General features: G+C 37.4%; 2 protein-coding genes across 4 annotated transcripts in view; one reads left to right on the top strand and one right to left on the bottom strand.

Annotated features, from left to right (window-relative positions):
• waca (WW domain containing adaptor with coiled-coil a) overlaps window positions 1–18,483 on the bottom strand; it is a 37,515-nt gene extending 19,032 nt beyond the window's left edge. The window contains exons 1-4 of one of the 2 annotated variants that reach the window (XM_055175984.2): window positions 18,215–18,483; window positions 17,995–18,028; window positions 17,099–17,279; window positions 6,124–6,215 (exon numbers count right to left, since the gene is read on the bottom strand). In XM_055175984.2, coding sequence (XP_055031959.2) covers window positions 6,124–6,215; window positions 17,099–17,279; window positions 17,995–18,028; window positions 18,215–18,255 — 348 coding nt within the window. In that variant the 5' untranslated portion in view covers window positions 18,256–18,483. The remainder of the gene's footprint in view (window positions 1–6,123; window positions 6,216–17,098; window positions 17,280–17,994; window positions 18,029–18,214) is intronic. The other variant, XM_055175983.2, reaches the window with a different exon arrangement.
• Window positions 18,484–21,701: 3,218 nt separating this feature from the next.
• mpp7a (MAGUK p55 scaffold protein 7a) overlaps window positions 21,702–25,347 on the top strand; it is a 144,907-nt gene continuing 141,261 nt past the window's right edge. Inside the window, exon 1 of one of the 2 annotated variants that reach the window (XM_073866920.1) lies at window positions 21,702–21,952. The gene's annotated coding sequence lies outside the window, so the exon portion shown is untranslated. The remainder of the gene's footprint in view (window positions 21,953–25,347) is intronic. The other variant, XM_073866919.1, reaches the window with a different exon arrangement.

The following is a 25,347-nucleotide window of genomic DNA, read 5'->3' as shown; positions in this document are numbered from 1 at the left end:
TGCTTGTTAACATGTTTTAGCTTGTAATCTTCTCATTTCATCAGATATTTGCATGGAATTTTAACAGACGGTAGAATTTTGTTAGTTCTTTCAAATGAAATCATGAACATTTACTGTTTTAGTTGGAATGGGCCATTTAGTTGGAATTAGTTTGTCATATTCAGACTCAGATCCATGGTGTTTAGAACAATGCCTGCAGTTCTGATGTTCTGACAGGACAGGTTTGCTAATCTACCACCACAAACGTGACTACCAAATTTCCGCGATTCATTTAAATACCTTCTCCTCCATAGGTTTTGATTAAATTTCGTCAGTATCAAGATAAAAGATATATATTTTGTCACCCCTACCTTACAGTTGTGCCCCGAGTCTAGCGGAAGCAAGAAAGTGACAAATTTTCAAACAGTTGCTGTAAAATAAAAACACCTCAGGACTGAAAGCTCAAAATATCAAACGCTTCCGGTGGTTCTTCTTCACATATTTATTGTAGTATTTAGTAAAAAAAAAATACTACAACCATGCGGTGAGAAGTGGATATTGCATGACACACATCTTAAAAGTAACAAGCCGGTTGAAACCCAAAAGTTCGACCCAGAAATGGCAGCATTGCTACTGCAATACATTTTAATGTTGCCATGGGATGTTAGACATTAATGCATAAAAATTTTGATTCTTGGTTTTTATGTAATTAAATATTATGAAGTGGAGCAGTGTTAAAGTGAAGTGCATTCTCACATATTTCTGAAGTTAGTTGGCAGCTTTTAAAAGTAGTTTAACATTGTTAAAGCAGTAAAGTGCTAATTCGACACTCATAGGACAACACGCAATCTCTGCAGTATAAAATGCAATGAAACCATCACTTGCATCAATTAACTGTGTCGTGGGAATAAAGTACTTTTGTCGCTTTTTTATATTTTTGTAATTAATGCAACTTTGAACAAATGGTGGCATACAAGGACAGAGATTTCAGTTTGATTTCTATATTGTTTAAATATCAAAGATATTCAAAATGTTACACTGACTAACCAAACTTATCTTGGATTTATGGCACACTGACATTGATAATTTATCAGGTCAGTTCAAATTAGTACTTTTCAACATGATTCCTCAACCTGATTGTGGTTTGGCACAGCGTTTTCGGATTAAAATTCAATCCAGTTTGGTTTTACTGATGACAAAATGGCCTGGTCTAACAAATAATACTGAATTGCACCATGTTAAACACCATGTTAAACATACTTTTTTGCTTTTTCAGGTTCCAAACCTTTAAGATATGCTATAATAGTTGAATTGGGCAAAAGCACCAAACCTCCCTTCTCTATTCTGGTAAAGGTAAGCAGAGCCTAGCATATCCCAGAAGAGCTGATATCTACAGCATAGGAGACAGATGGTCTGCACACAGGAGGGTTGACACACCACCAGATAACACGTTTAACAGTAAAGCACCGTTTCTGCCAGGGATAATCTTGTTTGATCCAAAAAAGGCCTATAAAATCCTAGATCACTCTTTTATCAAAATAAAAAAATTGCAAATCTGTAAGTATAATGTTTTCTTCAAAATGTGTTTTGACTTCAGTGGCATTTCATAATTTGATGTTACCATTATCGACCATTAGGATTGTGAGAAAATATTGATACACACTTTGCCAATAATGACTTTATTCTCAAAAATGCAGTATTGTTTTTTTAATCATAAAAGATTCTTGGCAGTTGTTTTGTTTTTAGTTTACATCCCGACCACTTAATAGTGGTTTTCTTATCTACTTCAAGAGTAACAGAAAATAAAGGTCTTCAAAAAGGACCTGAGACCCATACATGACCTTTTTAATGGTCAGTTGGGTCCGGGTCAGTCCTAGTTTAATTACCTCGGGTCCCGCATCTGATTAACACTGTGTGTTAAGCCCGGAATACACTGCACGATTTTTGTCCTCTTATAAGATCATTACCTTATCACACTGTGAGACATGTATCGTTTCAACTCGGGTACGAGAGGCATGTCAGTGTTTCCCATACATTGATTTATTTGTGGTGGCCCACCACAGAATCAACACTGGCCCCCACAAATAGATTTTTCATGATTGCCATTTACATTTTATTTTCACTATTTAAAACGGCTCAATTCAGGTTAAAATATAATTTGATATATAATACAGATCAAATACAGATACAGATCAAAGAGTAGAAGTGAAACATATTTCAGGTGCCAACACGAGATCAAACGCAAACACGACATGATGACGTCACACATATGCTAATTAGCGGGTGACGTCATCACCACCACAGTCTCCTCAAAATCCTGTGGGAAACACTGCATGTAGACTGTATGATGATGACACGGAAGCTTCGGCGGCAGCGTCACCCGCATGCGCTCGTGGTAAACAAATACCGGCGCGCAGGTCGTAGCAGCAAACAAACTGTGCAGTGATCATGCCGAATATCTGACACTGTCAGAAAACTATCGTAGGCTATCTTTGGACGCAAGACCGGGAAAACGACCGTCTTTGAACCTGTACGACATAGGCCAACCGATGGAGAGCCACGATCACAGAAATCGCAACGATAGTTTCACGATGGCAATCTTTCGTCTGGGACAGCCGATAATCGTGCAGTGTATCCCGGGCTTAAAACCCAAGTAGATCGGAGTACACCTGGCCGTGATCAGAGTCAGTCAGTGCATACGTACTACAACCACTGATTTATATAAATGACTGGATTGCGCATAGAATGCTTAACGTAACAGCGTGAGGTGAAGCCAGCGCAGAGTTCGAGCGGCCATCTTGGTAAGCCCAACAGGCAGAAGTTCGTTTACAGCGTATCAGTCACACAAAATAAATTTTTAGGTTTGTGTATGTAAATTAATTGTAAATTCTGGCGTTATTTGCAATGTTTGTGTTTTAATCGGGCAGGATAAGGAATTTATAAAAAAAACATTAAAGGGACACTTCACCCATTTGCATTAAGCTTTGTGTAGTTAGAACCCCAGTCATGATTTTGAATGGTCGTGCATCATTTCCTCAGTTGCCGCTGAGACAGGAGAAATACAGATTTCAGTTTTGCACTTCATCCTTTGCATCATTGAAAGCAGCAAGTCTAATATCTTTGTTGAGGGGGTGAGACTTCAAACACCCCTTTTCTCGGTCAAATAGGCACCAAATTCGAAATGTATGTTACATTTCGACTACAAATATGAAGCACTTTCAAAACATTAATGTTTCTACGGGTGAAATGCTCCTTTAAGGTAAGTGTATCTGCTGCATTCTGTTAATGACATGGGTACAAATTAAAAAATTTGACAGTAAGCGACACAGTCAGCGTTATTTCTCTGAATAAAGTTGGGTAACTTGTAAAGATAACAAATACAAAATCAGCAATTGCATGCACACACGGTACAAAGCATTATTATTTATTTAGATTTCAGAATGAGCACGTTTGTCATTAATGCTAAATATGCTGTGGTCTATCCGCTGACCTGATACTGTAATGAAGATGAATGTATAGTAATTTAATGCTTAAAAAGCAAAATGTACAACATGCATTATATAACTATGTACATGATTAAGACGTTGTTGTAATTATTTACACGGAGACTAGCAAAGTGATGTTTTATCATTGAAGTCTGATAACGTCCATTGATTTAATAGAATGTTTGGGCATAACAACATGGCTTCACAATTGTGACGTCATGCGCAATTTAGTCATTTATATAGATCATGTCTAGTCTCAAGCGCTCCTCTGGTTTCTACGACTAACAACTGGCTCCCGTTTTGAAAGTCTCGATCACGCGCTACACTTTCTATCTCCCATTTTTTTAATGAATGAAACATTTTTTTATATCTAAAATGTTTGCTCAGAGAGCACAGAGATGGTAGCAAAAAAGCAATGCTAATGTCAAGCCCATTGCACTGAATGAGCAATTATTATTATAGTCAATTATGTAAGCTGACTCAAAATTAAATAGTCACCCTTCACAGTGACAGCACTACGATTTTAGAATCTTGAATAATGAGTGGATTAAGCTCCTACAGAGGAATAATATGGATAGGGATTGTATGCATTAATGTCAGGCAAAGGAGAATGCTGCTAAGATAAGACAATGTTTACTTTCACCGCGGGTGAGCAGCACAATGCTTCTGGCTGGGGGGGCAAAGGGCATTCAGTTTGCCACAAGAGTATCGCGAAAGGTACTGAGGGTGGTATATCGCAGGTTTTCTGCTCGGTTTAGAGTATCATTACAACACAAACATTCTATGGACACTAAAGTATATACTTTTCATTGCACATTATAAAGCGCATTATGATAGGGATAATGTATCCGGTTGTTAAGTGATGACTAGAGCCCGACCGATTTATCGTTTTGCCGATTTTATCGGCCGATATGAGCATGTCGCAGATATATCTGTATCGGCGTATAAGCCGCAGATATGAAGCCGATATGAACGTCCCTTTCAAAAAACATTAAATGCTTTTGAAAGATGTAAGTACTTGTTTGGCCAGCAGAGCGCGCCCTGTTGGTTGCTAATGGCGACCCAGGTCACTCACTGGAGTGACACCAGCCAATCCCCCACCCCTGTCACTTCAGTCAGTTCAGGTGGCGGCAGTCACGCGGTTTCTTTACAACATTATACACCTGGTATTAAGATGCACTTTGGTCGATTGGATTATGAGTGTGCGAGAGAGACACATTCCTGTTTACATTTGGTGTTTTTAATCCGTCGCTTTTGTCCACTTGCGAGTTGTTTAAAACGCAACCGGAAGAAATGACGCGAGGCGGAGAAAGGACGCGCTTAAACTGAGTACAGCTGCTTGTGTTGTTACTGAACATGCAATTGATTAAATAAGCTCGCGCAACTTTGCTCTCCGCCTCTTTTATTTAGCGAGGGTGTAGACGCTTTAGTTTTATAAAAGTTTAAAGTCCCGACAGAACACTGTGGGTTCGTGTTATAAAAACGTTGTGCAGTACATTAAACATAAGCCTACATCATTATATTGTCAGTAAGTCAAGCATTGTCGTCTGAACGGTAAGTTTCTATTTAATTTGTGAAGTATAACTTACTGTAAAGCTAATAAACAATGACTTTATAAGTTTCTATTTTTTAAAATAAGCCCAATATAACATTATTCTCGTCAAAACTGACAATGATTTAAGTTATATGTATTTTGTTTTGTTTGTGTTTTAAAGTTATTTATAATAAGTCAAGTTTACTGTTTTGTGCACTTATATCAGAATCATTTTGGATAATATAGTTTATTGTTAACTTGTAAAACACACCTGCCTATATTACATTTCTTTATCACGTCATTTTAAGTGTTTGTTCACCACATTTGTGAGTGATGTGATCATTACAAAAAAGTATTTATGTATAGTATATTCTGTTAATGTATAGTGTATTCTATGTACAGTACTGTAGTAGTATAATATACTGTAGTATATGTGTACTGTACTATAATATGCACATAAAGAATATCGGCCGATATATCGTTATCGGTCTTTTTTTACTCCCTAATATCTGTATCGGCATCGGCCCCAAAAAATGCATATCGGTCGGGCTCTAGTGATGACGTAAGGAATACTGTTTCCGGGTCAAAACATCCACTCATTTCAATAGAGGATATTATTTAAACAGCCGATTTTGAGCACTATTCACTTATCACACACATTTAAGCAATAATTTTATAAGATTCCATAACATACTATTCCTGTCTTAGACTCAATCTCTCATTTTAATAATTTATGAGATTAGAAGCATCAAAGTTTAAATTCACTCATTGATTTCACTTTAATTTCGATCTTTGACATGGCCTTACCCAGTCAACATTAAAGATATCAACATAGTATATACATTATGTCCATTTCATAGAAAAAAAAATTATGTATAAAAAGTAAAACCATAAAAAATGACTTAATCTGGGTTTTCACAAGCAGGGCCACAATTGAACCCACAAGCCACCAACAAACGGTCTAATCAAACTTTTCTATATTCCATGTCCAAAAAATATCCATCTTCCATTAAGGATGTTTCGCAACTATAATGATATCTCTAATCTGCTTTGCATGTGCTAATATCAATGTGCCTCCCTTAAGCTGGTGCAGGAACAAGGTCTCGAAGGCATAATGGCACTTACCGCGTCTGATGATTTGTTGGGATTTGAATGAGAGTTGGAGCTGTGCAGAGAGCTGTGGTTATGAGAGTTCTCTTGAGGGGATATACTGGTCCCTGAAAGAAAGGAACAAAATATTAAGTTTTCAGAAGTAATACATCAAAATAGATTCATATTTAATACTGTCACCAGAAAAAAAATAATGCCGCATCGACTGATGCTACAGGTGTTTGTACAGAACCTGCCATGTAAGACAGAGATAGTAAAATAATTGCACTGTGAAAAAATCTATTTGTGACAGGTAAACTCTGATTTCATGGCAGGCTGCCAAGAATAAATAAAAGTATGGGAAACACTGAAATTATTAAAATAATAAAAAATAGTGAATAATTCATTTAGACACAAAATGTACCTGCAATTATATAATCACCCACAAAGGTATATAAACTACATTAAAACTGAAACGCTTAGCTAAATATCCAATACGTTCATTTCTTTACAATGGAACCACATCATCTCGAAAGGAAAGGTCATACAGCAGTTTGAAAGATAAAGCAGACAGATTAGATATGCTCAGTGTTATTATTCATTCTGACAAAAACCTAATAATCAGCAGAGCTGGGCAGACATGAAAAACAACGTAATGATTTTATAATACACCAGAGCCACGTTCTTCACCATATATACGGCACACTCATTAATCAGATACTACCTAAAAATAAAGATTATCCATGAAAAACAAACGTCTACTGGATTAAAACTGACGACCGGCTGAATGAGCATCAACAGGCCAAACTAACAGTATAACGCACTCAATAATTGCTTCTCGATTGCTGGGTCTTTGATGATACATTAAAATGCCAGATTTGGGAGATGAGCAAAACTTCATATTTTCAAACCAGACAGTCGATGGGCTGTCTTAAAAGGCTATTTAAAGAAAGACAAAATAACTATCTAAAGTGCGTTCTGAGTAGTGTGGAAGTGTCTGGAAGAACAGACACTCGTCCCAACCAATCTCTAACAACAGGACACATTTTCAGAAAGAGTTAGTGCTCCAAATATACGTTTTATAAAACTTATTTCGGGTGAAAATGTAACAAGAAGAGTCAAGACAAAAGAAAGCCCTGCAATCAGCCCTTGCCAAACCACAAATCCTCATAGGGCCATCTCAGCTACAGCAAGATCAGGCTGCAGACAGACCAAAGGGTACAGACAGTTTTCGATGCCTCAGAGAAAGAGGTGTCAGACGAGTATATAGTATATAACAGTGGCGAACCGTGAGTACTTCAGCTGGGCCTTCAAAATATGCAATGAAGTGCAAATGCCTCTCCATGCGCAATTACGCATGGCGCAATAAATGAAAGTCACAAATTTAATGGATAGGTTCTACTTACTACACCGCCTTAATTCTTAAAAACAGGAAAATGGAGACAAGTGAGCATGGGGGAAAAACCACCAAAATAAATTGAGAGTAGTTTGTTTTTCATAAATTTTAAAATTCAGAATATAATACTAGGCTATTCGTATTTCGTTAAATCATACAGTGAACGTGTAAAAATTCTGAGCACGCAAAGTTAAATTACAGAATAGGCATCGTTTGCCTTTAAATGCAGTTTTAAAGTTTAAAATTACTTTAATCTAACTGATAAACACAAATACAGACTCTGCTGCTCTGTAAATTTGCATTTAATTTTTGTTTTTTGTAAATATATATTTAGCTGTAGGATAGCTTGTTAGTCTTTTTTCATAAGGGGAAATATAGCACCCTGCGTTCTCAGTGCACCTCCTTGTGGCTTATAACTGTTATATTTTGCGGGCTCGCAAAATCCCTAGCCCGAGCCCCGGTGAATGTTTTTGCATTCTCTGAGATTTAGTTAGGTAATTATATTGTATGTAATTCGGCGTCGCCTGCAGTCATTACTATCCTCAAGTAAAACTGTCAGGAAGTGAAAGTATAATTAAACCCATTATTTTTCTCGTGTTCACGGCTGATATGCGCAGCGCAGCTGCACGCGCATCTCTCGGCTGTGCTCTTCACGAGTACCCGCTTAAGTAATTTCGTTTTTACCTCAGCCCTATCAAACTAGCCACAACGTCAATCACGTTTTCTGCCATTTACCTCAACCACTCTCACCGCAGAGATTCGGGCCATTAGACGGTCTATGATTAGGACTTCTTCTTCTTTGGTGTTTTACGGCAGCTCGCATCCAGCTTGTTGCATGATTAGGACTTCATGAAGGCTTACAATGTTTTGTTTTTTACCCGCCCACTTGAAATCAAAGCGTGATTGGTCGAGTTGCCCGTCACTCTCCACACCAAAACACATAGCTTGGCCTTCCTTGGGATTCTTGAAGTCCTAACCAATGAATGAGCCAGTTTACCGGGCCTTAATAGAGACAGACGATTCTGATTGGATATGAACCTGACAGTAAGCTTAACGTTAGAACATAGATGAGAGAAAATATATTACATGTATTAAATTAAATTAAATATAAATTTAAACATGTAAAAACATATTTTTATTGAATACTTTATTATTTATTAGTATTATTATAAAAAATATTTTTATTAATTTTTTTAGGCCTTCTCTGAAGGCGTAGAAGGCCCTGAAGGTTCCCCACTGGTATATAAGTATATAAAGACACCTTGTGAGTGGGAAAACTACACTCATCAGATTAGCTATGCTTTAGTAAAAAGTGCACCAATGGTTTCCTTTGCATTCAGAATAAAAAAAATGTAACATTGCTTTGATCAGTTGTGTATTTATCACACACAAATTAACTATAGAGAGCTTATTATAGTTGTCCTACGGCGTAGCCGTGACGTCATAGGCTATGCTTTGGTGTTCATATATACTTCTGCGTCGATGTGCAAACACATGTGTATACCATACCGCTGGTAGGCAGTATCAACGTGTGTAACCCACAGTAGCAGCACAACGTCAATAGATGGTGACTTTTGCTGCAGTTTGATTTAAATCACTCCTCAACTTTTCCCATCTTTGTTCTTACCATGAATGCTTATGAAGAAATTTGATACAGAAGTTTTTACCTTGTTCACACGGTCAATCCATATCGGATTTTGTTGCATATTCGATTTGACAGACTCACTGTGCACATTGTGTATCAAAACGTTCCGATTTGTGCATCCTGTAGCGTTCTACCGTGTTCCGGATTATCTGCACCATTTCTATGGCAATGACGTTGCGCTGGGACGACTTTGCCTCGACGTCTGACGTTGTAGAAACTATATTCCCCAATACGTGGACTTTCCAAACACCCCTAACATTTCGTCAAAAATGGACTGTTCCAAAGTTCGGACTGGGGTTGCGTTTATGTGACAGCATGAAGTAACCAAAAGCTACACAAATGCAATCATAGAGGTCAGATTGAAATGGATTTTCGGAAATGCGATTTAAAAAGGATTTCAAACCACCTCTGGATGAAGCTTGAAACGGATTAGAAAAAAAATGGATTTCATGCGGTTTTTGGCCTTTCAAACGTTCTAAATGTGATTGGATTCCAATCGAATATGCACCAAAATCGAATTTGGACTGACAGTGTGAACAAGGTCTTTGACCTGGCTGAACGCGTTGTTTATTTTTTGGCAATGTGCGCGTCAGACTACGCAGAGCTACGAACAGCCTACGGCATAGAACTTATGTATGACTACAATGGCGCTTTTCCACTGCATATGACCCCACGGCTTGGTTTAGTTTGAGTCGGGTCAGCTTACTTTTGGGAGCATTTCCACTGGGTGCAATACGTAGTACCCAATACTTTTTTTCGTACCACCTCGGTTGGGGTTCCAAGCGACCCGAGCTGATACCAAACGTGACGTGAAAACACTGTAGATCACTGATTGGTCTGAGAGAATCGTCACGTCATCACTATAATGTAAAAGATTAGCTTTACCTGTGCTAGGCTAGCTTGCGCTGTCTCGAGCAAACATGTTGTCATCTGTGCTCTGCTATAAGTTCCCAAACTCCCTTTTAGCAATGAAAAACATCCACAGGTTGAGAATCAGGAACACCATAACAGTTTTTTCCAAACTTGCAGTTTGTGGCGGAACATTCGCGACGAGCACGTCAGCATTATATGCTCAAATGCAACTTCAATGAGGCTCAGCTAAACGCCGTCGACTGACGCCGCGGTGTTTGAAATGAAACTGTCATGTGAGACAGCGGTAACGTTAGTGATAAATGCGATGTGCAAACAGCTATTTATGGTAGCCAATTTTAATATTGTGGCGGACTGAGAAATAAATAAATGTATGGGAATGTACAAGGACGCTCTCACTTGTATGATGTCACAGCAGTATGCTGAGCAAATATAACGACACGCCTATAATCCCTCCCACTGCGAAGTGATACTAAACTCAATGGAAAAGCTAACCATGCCAAAGTGAGGTGAGCTGACCCGACCCAAACTAAACCGTGGGGTACAATGCAATGGAAAAGCGCCATAATTGACACTTAAGTGGATGAACAAGTCTATATTGATTGCTGCAAGTGCACTCACTGAAGATAGGTAAACTCTCTCTGCTGTCCACCTAGCTAAAGGTTTTATTTTGTGGAAGTGCACTAGGTAGTCTGCATTTGCACATTTAAAATACTAAAAAAGCTTTAATAATGAAGAGAGTATTTAAGAAAAGCAGGTTTAAAATAAACTTTGTGTGTTTGGAAGCCTCATTGATGGGTGTGGAGGAACCAGAAAACCTGTTTTGGGTTTGCCCTATGACACACGGCAAAAGCTGAAGGTGAAGATACTTATTAATATTAACAATCTTGTGTTTAACAATGCTTATCTTGGTTTTGAATGTAATGACAGAAGTCATTTAAGCACACACAATAAACATACATAATATAATAGCGAGAAGTAGATAACAATTACACTGCTAAACTTTCATCAACCCTTCAATGGGAGATCTGGTAAACAAGAATGCCAACTCTTACAGGGTGAGATATATCATAAATAAATAAAGCAGTGACGAAAAAATCTGACACCTATCAATCATTTTGCCAGATTACACTTAGCGTAGACTGACCTACGTGAAGTTCTGCAAAACAGCGATTAGTAAGCACTGGTCTCGAAACTTTCTTGCGAAACTCTGATGTCATCGGCTAATACATCTGCGCAGCGCTACTGAAGCTTAACACATTCCATGGAAGAGCGTGCAAATCAATCTCCATAACAAAATTACAACTCTAACAAGACGTTGTCTGTCGGAGGTACAGTCATATATCTAATGACAATATAGTCTGCATTAATCTGCCTCGATGCATTTATTACACAAAGAATGAGCACAACATTGTTTCAGATTCATTACAGTGTCATAGAGAAATTGATTTGAGTTTAGTTCAATTCAGATTAGGGTTGTAACGGTATACCGGTATGGTGGTATAACTTGATATTAACTTTTACGATTATCATACCGTAAACATTTGCTTATACACGGTTTTGGACAAAAATAAAGAACATCTCACCTGCGCTACTACGCACATGCAACTTCATTCGGCATGACAGCTAGACTCCACTCGTTTATGTACAGCAGAGAAAATGTAAGAGACTACAATTTCTATCCTCTATCCCCTACCAGACAAAAGTTAAAATCTACAGTATGGGAATACTTTGGGTATATGAAAAACGAACACGGGGTTGTCCTTGAAGATGGATATCCAGTTTGCAAGAAATGTGGACGAAGAGTGGCTGTAAAAAGAGGCACTAAAGCCCATTTAAGTGATTTATATTACAGATAAATTAAAGTAGATTATACTTAGGCCATATAATAAAAACTATGCATTTCACTCACTATATGACGATGTGAACAAATAAATATATCTAGAGCAGCTCTGAGAGAATTTAATGAGTATTTTATTAGGGATGCTCCGATCGATCGGCCGCAGATCGGTATCGGCCGATAACGGCATTAAATGACTCGATCGGTCCTCGTTAAATTTGCCGATCTCGTGAACCGATCTTTCTGTTTACTTTTGTCTGTCATGGCTCCTCAATGCGGCTGCACATAGAGACCATTTTTACGCAGTGAGAGCATTTTTATAACCCGTGGCTGATGAGCGACGTGTAGATCTGCATTTCTCTCTTTGCCTTTACAGAGATATGTGTATTATCTATGAGGACGCGGTCCGGTCCTAACATCGCGACCCGTCTTCACATCCCCATCAAACAGCGTATACAACACATATCTATCGCGGACAATTGCATCCTCATGTCAAAAGTTTATTATTTGCATGCGTTTTAAAGTTTTGAGCGTTTAAACTTTAATTTTCCTCACAGCTGCTCTCGTCTCGTCTGCATACACCCGCCGCACGCACACACAGCAACCTGTCGTCAGTGCACGTGAACAGAGCGATCTCTGTCAAGTCTTAAAGCTACAGTAACCTAATTCATCTCTCAATTAAAATCACTCTCTGCTCTTCACTAAAGAACTGTTGTACTTCATACGAATGCGTGTATATTTAATTCATACAGTAAAGACTGTTAACTGTTTTATTTTAATTAGTTTTTACAGACATAAGACTTTTTAAAGGCATATTAAATTTCTCTTTGCAGAAGAAATATTTGTTGTGCTAATTTATTTGATTCTCTATTAAAACAATAATATACCCAATTACTGCAAGTAATATAACAAATGCAACATCTGTGGTTTTACTTTATCTAGAAAATGTTTTAAAAGTTACAGTCATCAAAGAGCTTGCATATCAGCTTGAAAAATCGGTATCGGCATTGGTATCGGCCGATCACGAAGACAACAAATCGGTGATCGGTATCGGCCTGCAAAAATCCTGATCGGAGCATCCCTATATTTTGTAATTTTATTTAAAAGAATAAAATTAAAAGAATCAAAAATGGTTAAGAATCAAAGTTTACTTTTTTCGAAAGTGTATTTTCCCCAAAAAAAGTTTAATGTAATAAACCATATGTTCAACCCAAAACCCCTATCTGTTTTTTATAAATTTAAGGGTCATTGTAGCTAATGATAATAATAATAAGTGTTTAATACCGGCAAACCGTGATAGTTTCCGAGACGATTATCATACCGTGAAAAATCTCATACCGTTACAACCCTAATTTAGATTGTTACAAGTTTGATGATATTAGAATCGCAATAGTATTTTGTAATTTCATTAGTTCATATTTGCCTGTTCAGGGACAAAAGTTGCATGTTTTACAGTGCTGTCACTGTGAACAAAAACAATTGCTATGTTGAACATGTAAAAAGATGCACAATCTCCGTTCATCTGATCTCTTCACAAATAAATACACAAATTCAATTGACATGCTTGTCTTGTAAGTTCACAGGGTTCCCACATCTTAGTTAACTTCAAATTCAAGGACCTGTCAAGGACTTTTCAGGTGCAATACCCTCAAATTCAAGGACTAAATGTGGGGACATATTTCAAGTGAGAGCAAGGTTACATCGTGTTACCTTTTAAGATACATTGTTACAGTTTCCTTTCGAGGGAACTCGCGCTGTGTCACTGTGGTATCACTTTGGGGACAAATCCAGGGGTATGTGCATCTGAATGTGTATATCACATTCAACCAATGGTGAGGCTTAACGACAAAGACATGGTGACGCCGGGAGCAAGGAAGTATATCGCTATCTGAAATATTGCCAAAGACGGCATTACAGGGACGCAGGAAGTATGGCAAGAGAGACGCAGCGTCTCGTTCCCTTCTCAGGTAACAACAGTTACATACGTAACCAGAGAGGGACGTTTTCATGTGTCAAACACAACTATGCAAAAAAGCATTTTGGTATGAATCAACATTCTCATACAGTAGATATAAGCATTTAAAGTGAACAGTTTAGCACGTGTGCTTTAAAAGTCTATAACTCTTATGATATTATTCTACACTACACATGGAATAATATAGATTTTTTTCCAGAAAACTTCTTGCATAAAATAGATTCAAGCATTTTCAATGACCTGTATCTATGTATTTATATTTTCAAAAACTTCCCAGGGCCAAGTATTATTTGCACAATGCAGGTAGCACTGTACAACAACATTAGTTGTGATTGTATGAGCAATGTTGCACTAAAAACCAAAGTCAGTTGACAGGTGACAAGTTTGCATTCTTGGGTAAATTAAAATGGTGGATGTAAAGATTTTACAATAGTATTTATAAAATGCAGCTTTAAAAAAAAGTAAAAATGTTATAATAGTGCATTAGTACATAGCTAAAAAGCTAATTAAGATCCATTGTTTTTGTGCACAGCTCATATTATTTAACTATAGATAAGCCTCAATGAGTGCATTTAGATTCAAGAAATAATCAGTTAACTATCAAAAATCTGTAAATTATAAAAAAGTTGTTTTTATGCGTTAACATGCAAAAACCGGCCACCAAGAAAACTACATAGATTTAAAAAATTTGTCAGGTTTCTCGCAGTCAGTGACGTCACTACCTACAGTCCACCTTCTATCCTTATGTCTGCAGAATTTATAATTTTAGCAAGTTTTTAATTTATCAGTTTCTCAGACAACTGCATGAATCGAGAAGACTTTTATCAGGGGTGCAAACTCATCAGAGGTGAAAAAGGTGACAAGACACAAGCGCTCTTATATAAGCGGATATGCGGCTTGCACGCTCCTCTTAAACAGAAACGGGTATATAGCGCATATAGCACTGTTGTCAACGGCTTAAAATCACTTAACTTAAAACTGCGGTGCGTGAACAAATGTTAAGCTTTATGACCACGCGCACAGCAACGTGACGTGGGCGCGTAACCTCAAATGAGAAAATACTACGAGTTAAGTATGTGCACTCAATCTGCAGACTGCTTAAACTTCGGCAGCAAATGAGGTGGCTATAAATTGTAAAACATAACCCGCCAAACTGGCTAGTAATTTGACATCGTTACCACAATAGCTGGACATGATTTTAATAATTTCATTTACTGCTACCATGTCGCAGACCCCCCCCCCCCTCACCCCTCATTTTCAAAAACTTATCGGATCTAGACGAATCACAAGAATGACCTATTTTGTATCAAAAAACTGCGAATTTCACCGAAAGGTGACAAGTTTGCACCCCTGTTTATGCATTACTTTGTTTACTTCCAATTGCAGCATTTAACTTTTACAAGCCAAGACATGTGCACATGAACAAAACAGCGAGAACGCTGGTTAAGGCGTTTATAAAAATGTGAGAGGACTCATACATTAATTAATCCTTGAAGAAACTTCAGTACATTATGGGTAAAGTGTGGATTTTTATAAATAAAATATTTTCACTTATGGTCAACTAAATATATACAAAGTCTCTGGATTTGCGGATTTTACGTTTCTGGATTTGTGATTACATGCATCGCGTATGACAATGTGCGTTACTTTATATTGGTAAAGTTTAAAAGTGGAGGAATATTTTCAGCAGTAAATTTCTCTCAAAAAAACATTAACAGTGTGAGACACAGTCAACTAACCATGTGGTATGAGTGTTCACGGACCGGTTTAAAATGGACATTATTTTTGCAGTTCCATTAAGTGACACTAGTGATGCACACATTACACCTCTCAACTTTATGTCATCTACTAAAATCCTATCAGAATGAGGTTTCTTAAGGCATTTAATTTTAGAGGTCTTCTCGTTTCCAACAAAAGTACTCGACACCACACGAAAGACCAGAATCCCCTTTTACCCGAGGTGCTTATTTTTTTTTAAAAAAAAGAAAGACGCGACCCCAGACAAACCCTGAGATTAAACCCGATGGCACCAACGTTTGTGCAGTCTGCAGCCTCGCATGCACCATTCAGACAGAAAGAAACCCACTGGCACACTTCTCCATGGTCTTTCATTTGTTATCTGACCATGACACTAAGGTAACCGTTTAAATGTGCTTTTAAAATTGATTGACAGGTCTGGCTCAATGAAAATGGGAAAAGGACTCGTTACACACACGCTAGATAGTTTGGGTCTTCTCATTTCTGTTTGGCAAAAATACATTTATTTTGAATTACCCAAGATGACCCGATGCTGCTAATGTTATTCCTGAACCGTGTCTGAAGCACACGGTGGACACGTGAAGACCTCTAGTTCACTCCCTATTTGACTTGACACCCCAAGCTTCTAAACTATTCTACATTTAACATCAGTAAAATTGTAAGGTGATGTGGGCAAATCTTATATAACACTTTGTCATTTACAGGTAATCATCCACCAGCAAGCCATACCAATTGGACTTGTTAAATGTGTCTAAATGGAATTAGCACATAGTCAGTTCAACAGATTAAACATCTACCGGTATAAAGGCAAAAAAATTCTAGCTGCAGATTTGCAAAACAATTTTGAATGCTACTTTTACCTTTTTCATGAAAATTAAATAGTGGGGATCTTGCAAGATAGATAAGCAATATAGATTTATGAGAGTACAACAATATTTTCTTTGGTTAAAAATCAGTACACAAAATAGCACAGGCAGTCAAAATTGAATAAAATTGTGAACAACTCACTTCAGTGCTTGTTTAAGACCAGATATATAAGGCCTGCTTCATTCTGTGAGTTTTGTTGTTCTTTCTAACTTTTGGCAAATGATGGTACATTCTCCAAGTGTAAAATAAAACCAAAAAATAATAAATGCTACTGCTTAAAAATCTGAAAAACCTCACTGTCCCAAAAAAGTATTTGATGGTGCTCATAAGTCTTAGATTCTCCTGTCTGCAACAGCATCAATCATAAAGCAAGAATGCATGCAATGCATGGAAGCTAATGAATGTAGGGCCTCCAATTAAGACTGCATGATGCTGTATTTCCTTCAGTTATTCTCTTTATCACAAAACATTGAGATTAAAAGAAAATAAACCCCCAAGACTTCTGGGATAATGCATATTTAAATCCAACTAATAAACAATCCACTGAACATATATAAAATATGACGTTTAAGTAAAGCTAACCAAGTAAAAATAATTATAATTTTGGCTATACTATTAAGACTGGGATCTTATTAAGTATTCACTGTCTACAGGTCTTACCTCCTTCTCTGTCTCTCCCCCTGTGTGGATGAATGGCTTTTGCTTTGCCATGGCTGTCCGTGTGTTTGTTTTCTGGGCTGTCTGATCGCCGCAGCATCTTGCACGGCGGGGTTGCGTCGTTGCTGTCACGCATCTTCTCGTGCCTGTGGTCGGGGTGGCTCTTGGATGAGTACTTAAGAGCCTGTCAAGATAAAACGATCCCTACATTTACCTCTAATTCACGTTTAGTCTCACATGTAATGCATTTCAATTTCAGTTTACTGCAGTGTATACAAGAACACACAGCACAATATATTTTATATTATAATCACGTTTGTGATTTGACATATTTTGTACGTCTTTGCACAACTGAAGTCAACGCATTAAAGCTTACCATAACCTCTTGTATATATAAATATAGCATCCCATGATTGACTAAACCTAGATTACTTTCGTTTAATTGGGATTTGGTTGAACTCGGCAGTAACGTTAACTGAACTGTTACCTCGATTGTTTATAAACAACACTTTAATGTTATGCGCTCATTTAAATGCTTGACTAAAAAGCACATCTTTAATTTTGAATTATTGACTAAGACTGGCGTTTTCATATTAATATTTGGGCTTTAAATCGCCGTTGCATTCGGCCCTGGTTTAGCTGCTAGCGAGCTAACGTTAGCCTGATAAAGTCGCTAGCGCCCCAGAGCTAACTTACAACATTATAGTTTCGACGGTCATTGAGAGTTTTGCCAACACACATCTGTGTTTTTAACGTAGTAACTCAATTTATGTGTCATTTTCATTCGAGCCCGATGTGAACGAGACACTTTTCCGTGTGTTTTACGCACAGAGGCCTAAACTACTTCAAAAGCCTGCGCTAGATTTACCCCCTTATAATCTTATTTATCTCACATCTACCTGATAGGGCTGAGAATCCCTTCGGTCGGTGCACCTACAAAACAAAACAAGAAAAAGAGAGAGGAACAATTAAATAAGAGTTCATAGTCAGTAACATATATTGCAACAGCTAAATAGGCTTCCTTAAGTTTTTACTTATTTTGGTTTGGCTAAAAATGGCGGATTGTCAAAGCGGAGAAGGAAAAGGAGGAAAATCGAAGTAGAAAATAAAGCTGTTTACCCATCGCCGAGTCTCGGTTGTTTCCTTGCATACATTACCATCAATGCCGTGTTAGTGTGTGTGAAGCAGATGTGAAAGATGGGCGACAAATTTTTGTTTTGGAGTGGGCTGTCGACGACCTGATCGCGTATATTATTTCAATAGCTCTGGCTATTGGAGTCGCACTCCGCCTCTGCTAGTCGGAAGAGCGCCCTCGGTCCATCTCCCACTCGCACACCAAACTCTGCCCCTATCTACAGCAGAGCGAAGCTCAGGCTGCCTCACACACACACACCTCGATCCGGGTTATTGCAGGTCTCACTTCGGCAAAACTCGGACAATTTCGGCAAGTGGCTGAGCGTGATGCAGTGAATTCACCCGGAAAGGCTACATCCTCCGGAGGTCGCATATGCCGGATGCATACGTCATCAAGACTGGTATATTTAAATTATCTGAGCGTTATATTCGCAACTCATAAGCATATTACAACAATTTACGATTAACTAAAAATAATATTAAACTTTATAATTGTTAATATTCTGAAATAATTCTTAATGATGTATGCAGCCTACAAATGCGACCTTCGGAGGATGCAGCCTTCCGTTTAAGAAACGGCCATGATCAGCGTGATGATGCCTCTCTGGCGCCACCTGCCGCATCCCTGCTTAAGAACCACAGCTTTGTGATTATTTTGTTTCAACGGAAGTAATGATAGATAATGGTTTTTAACCAAAAATAAAAAAGTAAAAAACAAAAACAAATAAAATCAAATTAACAATAAAAAATTTAACAATGCATGAAGTATGCACAAACAAATGGTATGGTCATTTATAAAAATTGTGTTTTCGTGCAATTTTAACTTAATACTGACATCTGCTGGATATGTTTAGCGAGTGCACATTTCCTAAATTGACTATTCGATGCAGTATGAGTCACTGATCAAAGTGAATCTGGGAAATTCTGCACTTTTTTAAAAGTATTAGCAACCGGAACATTGTTAAAAAAAATAGGTCAACAACACCATTTACCTAGTTTGTTAGCAGCAGCTACAGCTGTAGACAATTGGGTTGAGTATTGGAATAGTCATTGCAAATTTTGTGGCTTTCTGAAAAATCAGATAGATAGTGTGAGTGGACAGATCATACTGTATATTTTCAATTGCATTAAAGTCTAAAGTCATATCCCAGCTTATTGGTTTTGTCCCTTTGTGCTGTGGTTTAATTTAGGCCAAAGATGTAGCTTACCAGAAGGTATTCGGTTTTGTCCTAGTTCCAGCCATGATATTTCACAGAAGTAACCAGAGAGATGACAGCCCTATTTTATCCAAAACATTTTTTTCTGTTTTGTTGCAATATAATACCTCATTGTGTTTATAGAAAGAACTGGACTAAAACATTTTTTTAATTTTTAGTTGTTTGTTATTCATAACTTTACTTTGATAGAATTCTGGTCATGGGAGCAAGACAGATTTTATGTGCATTTATTTTATGTAGGTTAAACATATATCATAAACCATAGCTAATCTGACAACAGATGAAGTAATATGTTAAAGCCACCCAACCAAAAGTAAACAATTGTTTGATATGGGTTATAGAAAAATAAAGTGTAAATTCATTATGAGCTTACAAAAAACAGTCCATCCCTGCAGCTTATACAATAATAGGCTAGATACACGAATTTACATGGAAAGTACACAAATACACTGTTGGTGAAATATTTACTTCTGTTGTTAACTTTCTACATGAACAATACCTCAAAAAAATAAAAAAATAAAAAAGGAACAATACCTAAATACAGCGCACTGTGTTTGCTAACAATAGAAGCAGGTGCATCAGCATATCAATTGTCTGAATGTCTGTATGAGCAGAGATGGTGTCTTTTTACACACATTTACCAGAATCTATAACTGTACCTAGTCACCTGATCAAAAGTGTCATTGAAAGTCACATGATTACTGTAGTATACACTATTACCAGTGAATCTTGAATTGAGCTTTTGTTTGTCAAAACTCCATAGGTTTTATTACACGTCAAGGACAGCTTCTTTCTCAGAGCTATAATCACACTGAACAGTGACGTGCACTCAATATCTCATGCACTGACCCCCTCCATCTTACTCTGTGTATCATATGTGTATCTTATTTACACTCACTTAGTGCAATATGTGTATTAAATGTATATCATATCTACTTTTACCTTGTGCAATATATCACAGGTTTACCATATTTACTCTTACCATGTGCAATATTGTGTTCATCATATTTACCACAATATCTTCACTTTTTAGTACAGTGCAATGTTGTGCCTTTTTGTAATATCCTTCTGTCTCCTTTTGTCTATTATGTACCACGTACCTTATGCAATAGCTCTGCAAATTCGTATTCTAAACTAATTCATCTGACTGAACAGATTGAACTACATTGCTACAAACTGTGGTGCGCGTTATGGCCTGGTAATATATGAACAAATCCAACCACTGGTTAAAACAACCCAGGATTTTTGGAACATTTACGGCCTACAATAACAGAAGAAGTGCAATGCAAGATTTAAACATATTATTTGAAAACCTAATGTGGTGCAATATGAAATGTAAAACAGTATAGTCACTGAATATGCAAATTTTCTGGCTTTGCAGGTAATCTCAAAACTAATGAAAATATGAAATAATTCAACGTTTGCTTTTGTTGTTACATTATAGTCAAAAAGTTATAATTATTATTATTTTGAATTGTTGACTGGTGAAAAGTATCACATGCGGTGTCATTTATATTCATGTTTTGACCACGAGATGGTGCTGTAGTAATATTTCTTTGGGTGGCACTCAGGTACTCTGTGATTGTTTTGCTCATGTTCGAGTGTTGGTTTCTGTCTGAATGCCAGAATTTTAAAAAAGTTCTGAATCACTGTCTTTAAATTAACTTTGCATTGTTTTCTCTTTCTTTCTTTCTTTCTTTCTTTCTTTCTTTCTTTCTTTCTTTCTTTCTTTCTTTCTTTCTTTCTTTCTTTCTTTCTTTCTTTCTTTCTTTCTTTCTATCTCCATTTCAGTTTTATAGACTAAATCTCAGCTGCAACTGTGGTGTTTTGTATGTGCTTTTATGTAACTTGTCAAACCAGTCTGCGTTGTAGGCTAAGTTTCACTGAACCACTGAAATAACGAGGACTAGCATGTCTAGACCGATCAAGTAAGCTTATTAGAAATAGGCATTATATTCAAATGGGAGAAAACCTGGCGATCATGTTCTCTAAACCGGAATGGCAGGTGTTGTATCAGATGAACTCATGAACAACTGTTCATTCATCCCTGGAAATTACAACTCGCCACTGAGCATTGTTCAAAGCAACAATGGAAGTGTCTTTATAATGTATGAACACAGGCACGCTCTCCCTAAGGACCTCTTATAATAAACCATAATTTCGCAGAAAAGAAGGCAGGTGTGGCATATGATTGATTATATAACAACCAGTTGTGTTTTAGGATACACTTTGGTCCCGCCCTTTTTTACTACATTGTCCAATCGAGACAAGGATTACTTCCGGCCGCCTGTCTCGCGTAACGCAGATTGTACGAGGCGTTTCGCCCTCAAAGAAAAACATTTTGGACATAAGGACCTTTTCAAACCTGGAATATTTACTTAAAATTATTAGTTTTAGTCTTTTAAAGCCAAGTGTGGATAAGGTTTCCTCGGTAGCGGCTGCTCAATACTCTAAGAAGTCCAAAGTGTCTTAGTACTGGACTTTCCAAACACGATACACATCCCGAGTAAGTAAAAACACCTTATTTCTTTTTAGGAATCACAAAACAAGTATCTGCATCGTTCTTTATGAATAGAAATGCCGAATGTTTACTCATTAAGGACAATATCTGAAGAAGTTTTAGTGAAAACTGGAGAATCGACTTGGTACGTTGTTTGTTTCGCTCGGTCGGGTGCACTTGACAGCGCGAGCGCTAGTGTCTGTCACTGTCAAGTGCACCCGACCGCTGACTCAATAAAAACAGACGTATAAAACAATGAAACGAGTCTTTAACTGGTCAAGTAGCTCTTGTTGGGATGACTGGATGGTTTAGCTTTATTTCGACAGTGTGTGTTGACACGGAGCTTGACACTGACATCATCCTGAGCAACAGGCAAAGTCATTACTCCTCATGTGTGCTCAGCTGCTGGGGTGCTGGCATGCTCCAATTAATATCATATCAAGTGAAAAAGTTGGTCTGTTGATTTAATTTTATTTGTAAATTAAGCGTAGAGAATTCATTCATTGGCCCCGTACTTGTTCTCTGAGGGAAAATCTAATAAAAACACTTTAAATGATTAATAATAAAGTAATATATGATAATAATCTGGAACAAAAATTGTGTATAATCGGCTGTGAAAGTCTGGAAAATATTGCAGACCCCATCAACTTGGCCTTGATCTTTAATAGGCTCACCCTTATGCACAGATGAAATATATATAATATAATGGCCCAGTGCAGTTGTGATAAAGAAGATTAATAAAGTATTCTGGTAGTGAAAAGACTATGAAAGCATGACTTGTGTTCAGGTAGGTAGGACTAGGTATTAAGAGTTTTCTCAGTTCTGCTACACAGTGTTTTGTTTGAGACTTGATATCTGATGTGTCAGATTTGTGTGCACTCCATCTGACTCCAACCTCTGCTTACTTCATTACTCAAACTCGCTCCCACTTATCGTCTTGCAGTATCAGCTTAACATTGCAGTCCATGTTCGAATCATTCCCTCAACTTACCGCTTTAACTTGTAGAGTGCTAATAACTAGAAGAGGGAACACAGTGTGACTATTACTAAAGTCCTCAGATTACTCCATACATATGTGAATAACATGGCTAATATGAACTGACAGGAGAGAACCATTTCTAAAATATGAAATATTGAAAGAAACATTCCCATATGGAGCTGAAACAAGTTGATATGCCATTTTAGTGGCTGAGATTGTTAGCAAACTTGCTATGTGCAAAATCTGAGATAAGAAACAAAGGACATATTGCACATTGATGAAATGGATGGTGCTGGTAAGATTTGCAGTTTTCTTTGTCAGTTGTTTGAAAACTGTTGTGTGTGTGCACTGGGGGTTGTCTAAACTGGCAGTGACATAACAGGTGTCTCGTGTCTGGGTCTTGGCTGCCCCAGTGTGTGGCCCTGCATTACTGGCATTCCTGTGTTTTGTTTTTGTAGTTGTAAGGTCCAAGCTGAGGTAAGAGAGGTCTTGAAGGTGGTGTGAAAAATTCTGAGCTGAAGCAAACATTTAGCAACAGTTTTAAACTACAGGTCCTTCAATAATATTATTTATAGGCAATGTGAGATTTGTAGACAAATGATTAAGGGCTACTCGTTTGAGGCTAGATTTAAAAACAATACAAGGCAAAACTACACCAATGTAAACAAACACTGCTTAGTGCTGTATTGTTAGTGCTGTAATTTACACCTTGGTTTATTTAATGCAGTTTCAAGTTTTTATTGTTAGAATTAAATTTCTTAAAGTCTTAAATATCATGCCAAAAACATTGGTCTTGATCCTGTTTTTGATCAGCATTTAACTTTGGTTCATCATTATTGTATTAATCATAGCAGCCAAGACTGAGATTAAGGATCTTATTCACAGTATAATATGGGCAATTTTGCAACTATGAATACAAAAGTTGTCCATGATGAGATTAAAATTTAAGAATTTATAAGCCTAATTTCTTAGCCTAAACACCAAATCCTAACTTATATTTAGGGCCCTATAACTTTCTTCCCGCATTTGCCTTTTCACGCACACATGTCCACACAGCTTTGAAAGTATTTACAGAAATTCATTCACAAGAATTCACAAATTCAAGAAAGATGAAGAAAAGTAGTGGATCCACAACTGCAGTGAATGTGCTATATGAGTCTGCGACTGTGCAATCCCAGGATGCAACACGTCCAGCGTGTATAACTCATATATGTTCCTCAGACATGAGGGCTCATGAAGAGCACACACAGGAGCATATATATACTACGGCATTTAATACTATGGCATTTGGTCGGTAAGTCCTTATCAATCTAAAATCATAACGAGTCGAAGTCGTTTATAACGTGCATTTAAAAAGCAACACTCGTTAAACAAAATAATTTAAAATATTCTTTATTATCATGAAAATACCTGAAACAATTTGAAGAACAGTGATATAAATATTAGAGGTCGACCGATATGCTTTTTCTCTGGACGATGCCGATTTTTTAGAAATGAGGGCAGCCGATGGCCGATATGTTTGGCCGATTTTCTATATGTACATAATAATCAAAATGTTCTCATCATTATTAGCAGATATTTTAAATGCAAAAATGTCACTATTTAAGTCAAAGTATTTAAAAATACATGACTGGTCTTTCTGAAGAGTTTTACAACCTCCAGTGCACCATGCATTTATCAGACACAGATATTACCTGACACTCTGCTGTCATAATCTTTGATCAGTTTTTTAGCATGGCTTTTATTGCTTTGTAGGATAAAATTCTTATTTGGTAGACCTGATAAAATATTTATTCATCATCATAAAGTTAACATAGTAAATGTCTATGGTTTTTAGTTGAGACTGTTATTTAGGGCAAATCTTTCTAAACACATTTACATTCTCATTTCTGAGATGCTAAAAGTGACTGATTGTGCTGACAGTGACGTCTTGTGAGTTTAGTGTTGGGACAGATTTGTTGTTTCAACCGTTCATTCAAACGAATCCGTTCAAAGGAGTCAGTTCGCGAATCGGACGCGCTGTGTTCTAATCCAGGCTGAGCAGCGCAAAACTGTAAACAAAGTGTTACTTTAACAACACGAAAAACATTTCCTTTGTGGATATGATTTGGTCTTCCGACCTTTCGCCATCGAGTCAGTTTTGTTTTGAGTAATAAAAGCAGGGAGACAGAAAGCGTGCGCGCGCGGCTCTTCTCTCTCTGTCACGCTAACAAAACTCATCATCACTCACTAATCACATGAAATGAGCCTAATCTTTGCACGGACAGTGCACCGCGAGACATAAGCCCGTCGCGCTGTTGTACTGGCTGCTTAATTTGCGCGATCCCCCCATCATTTAGTAAAGCTGTTTGTGAACAAGGCACGGCTGCACACACACGAGACGAGAGCGATCTGCTTGCAGCAAGAGGCAGCGTCACGAGTT

This window comes from Misgurnus anguillicaudatus, chromosome 4 (genome assembly GCF_027580225.2).
Source record: "Misgurnus anguillicaudatus chromosome 4, ASM2758022v2, whole genome shotgun sequence".
Taxonomy (NCBI): Eukaryota; Metazoa; Chordata; class Actinopteri; order Cypriniformes; family Cobitidae; genus Misgurnus; species Misgurnus anguillicaudatus.
This window is presented reverse-complemented; position numbering and strand designations above follow the sequence as displayed.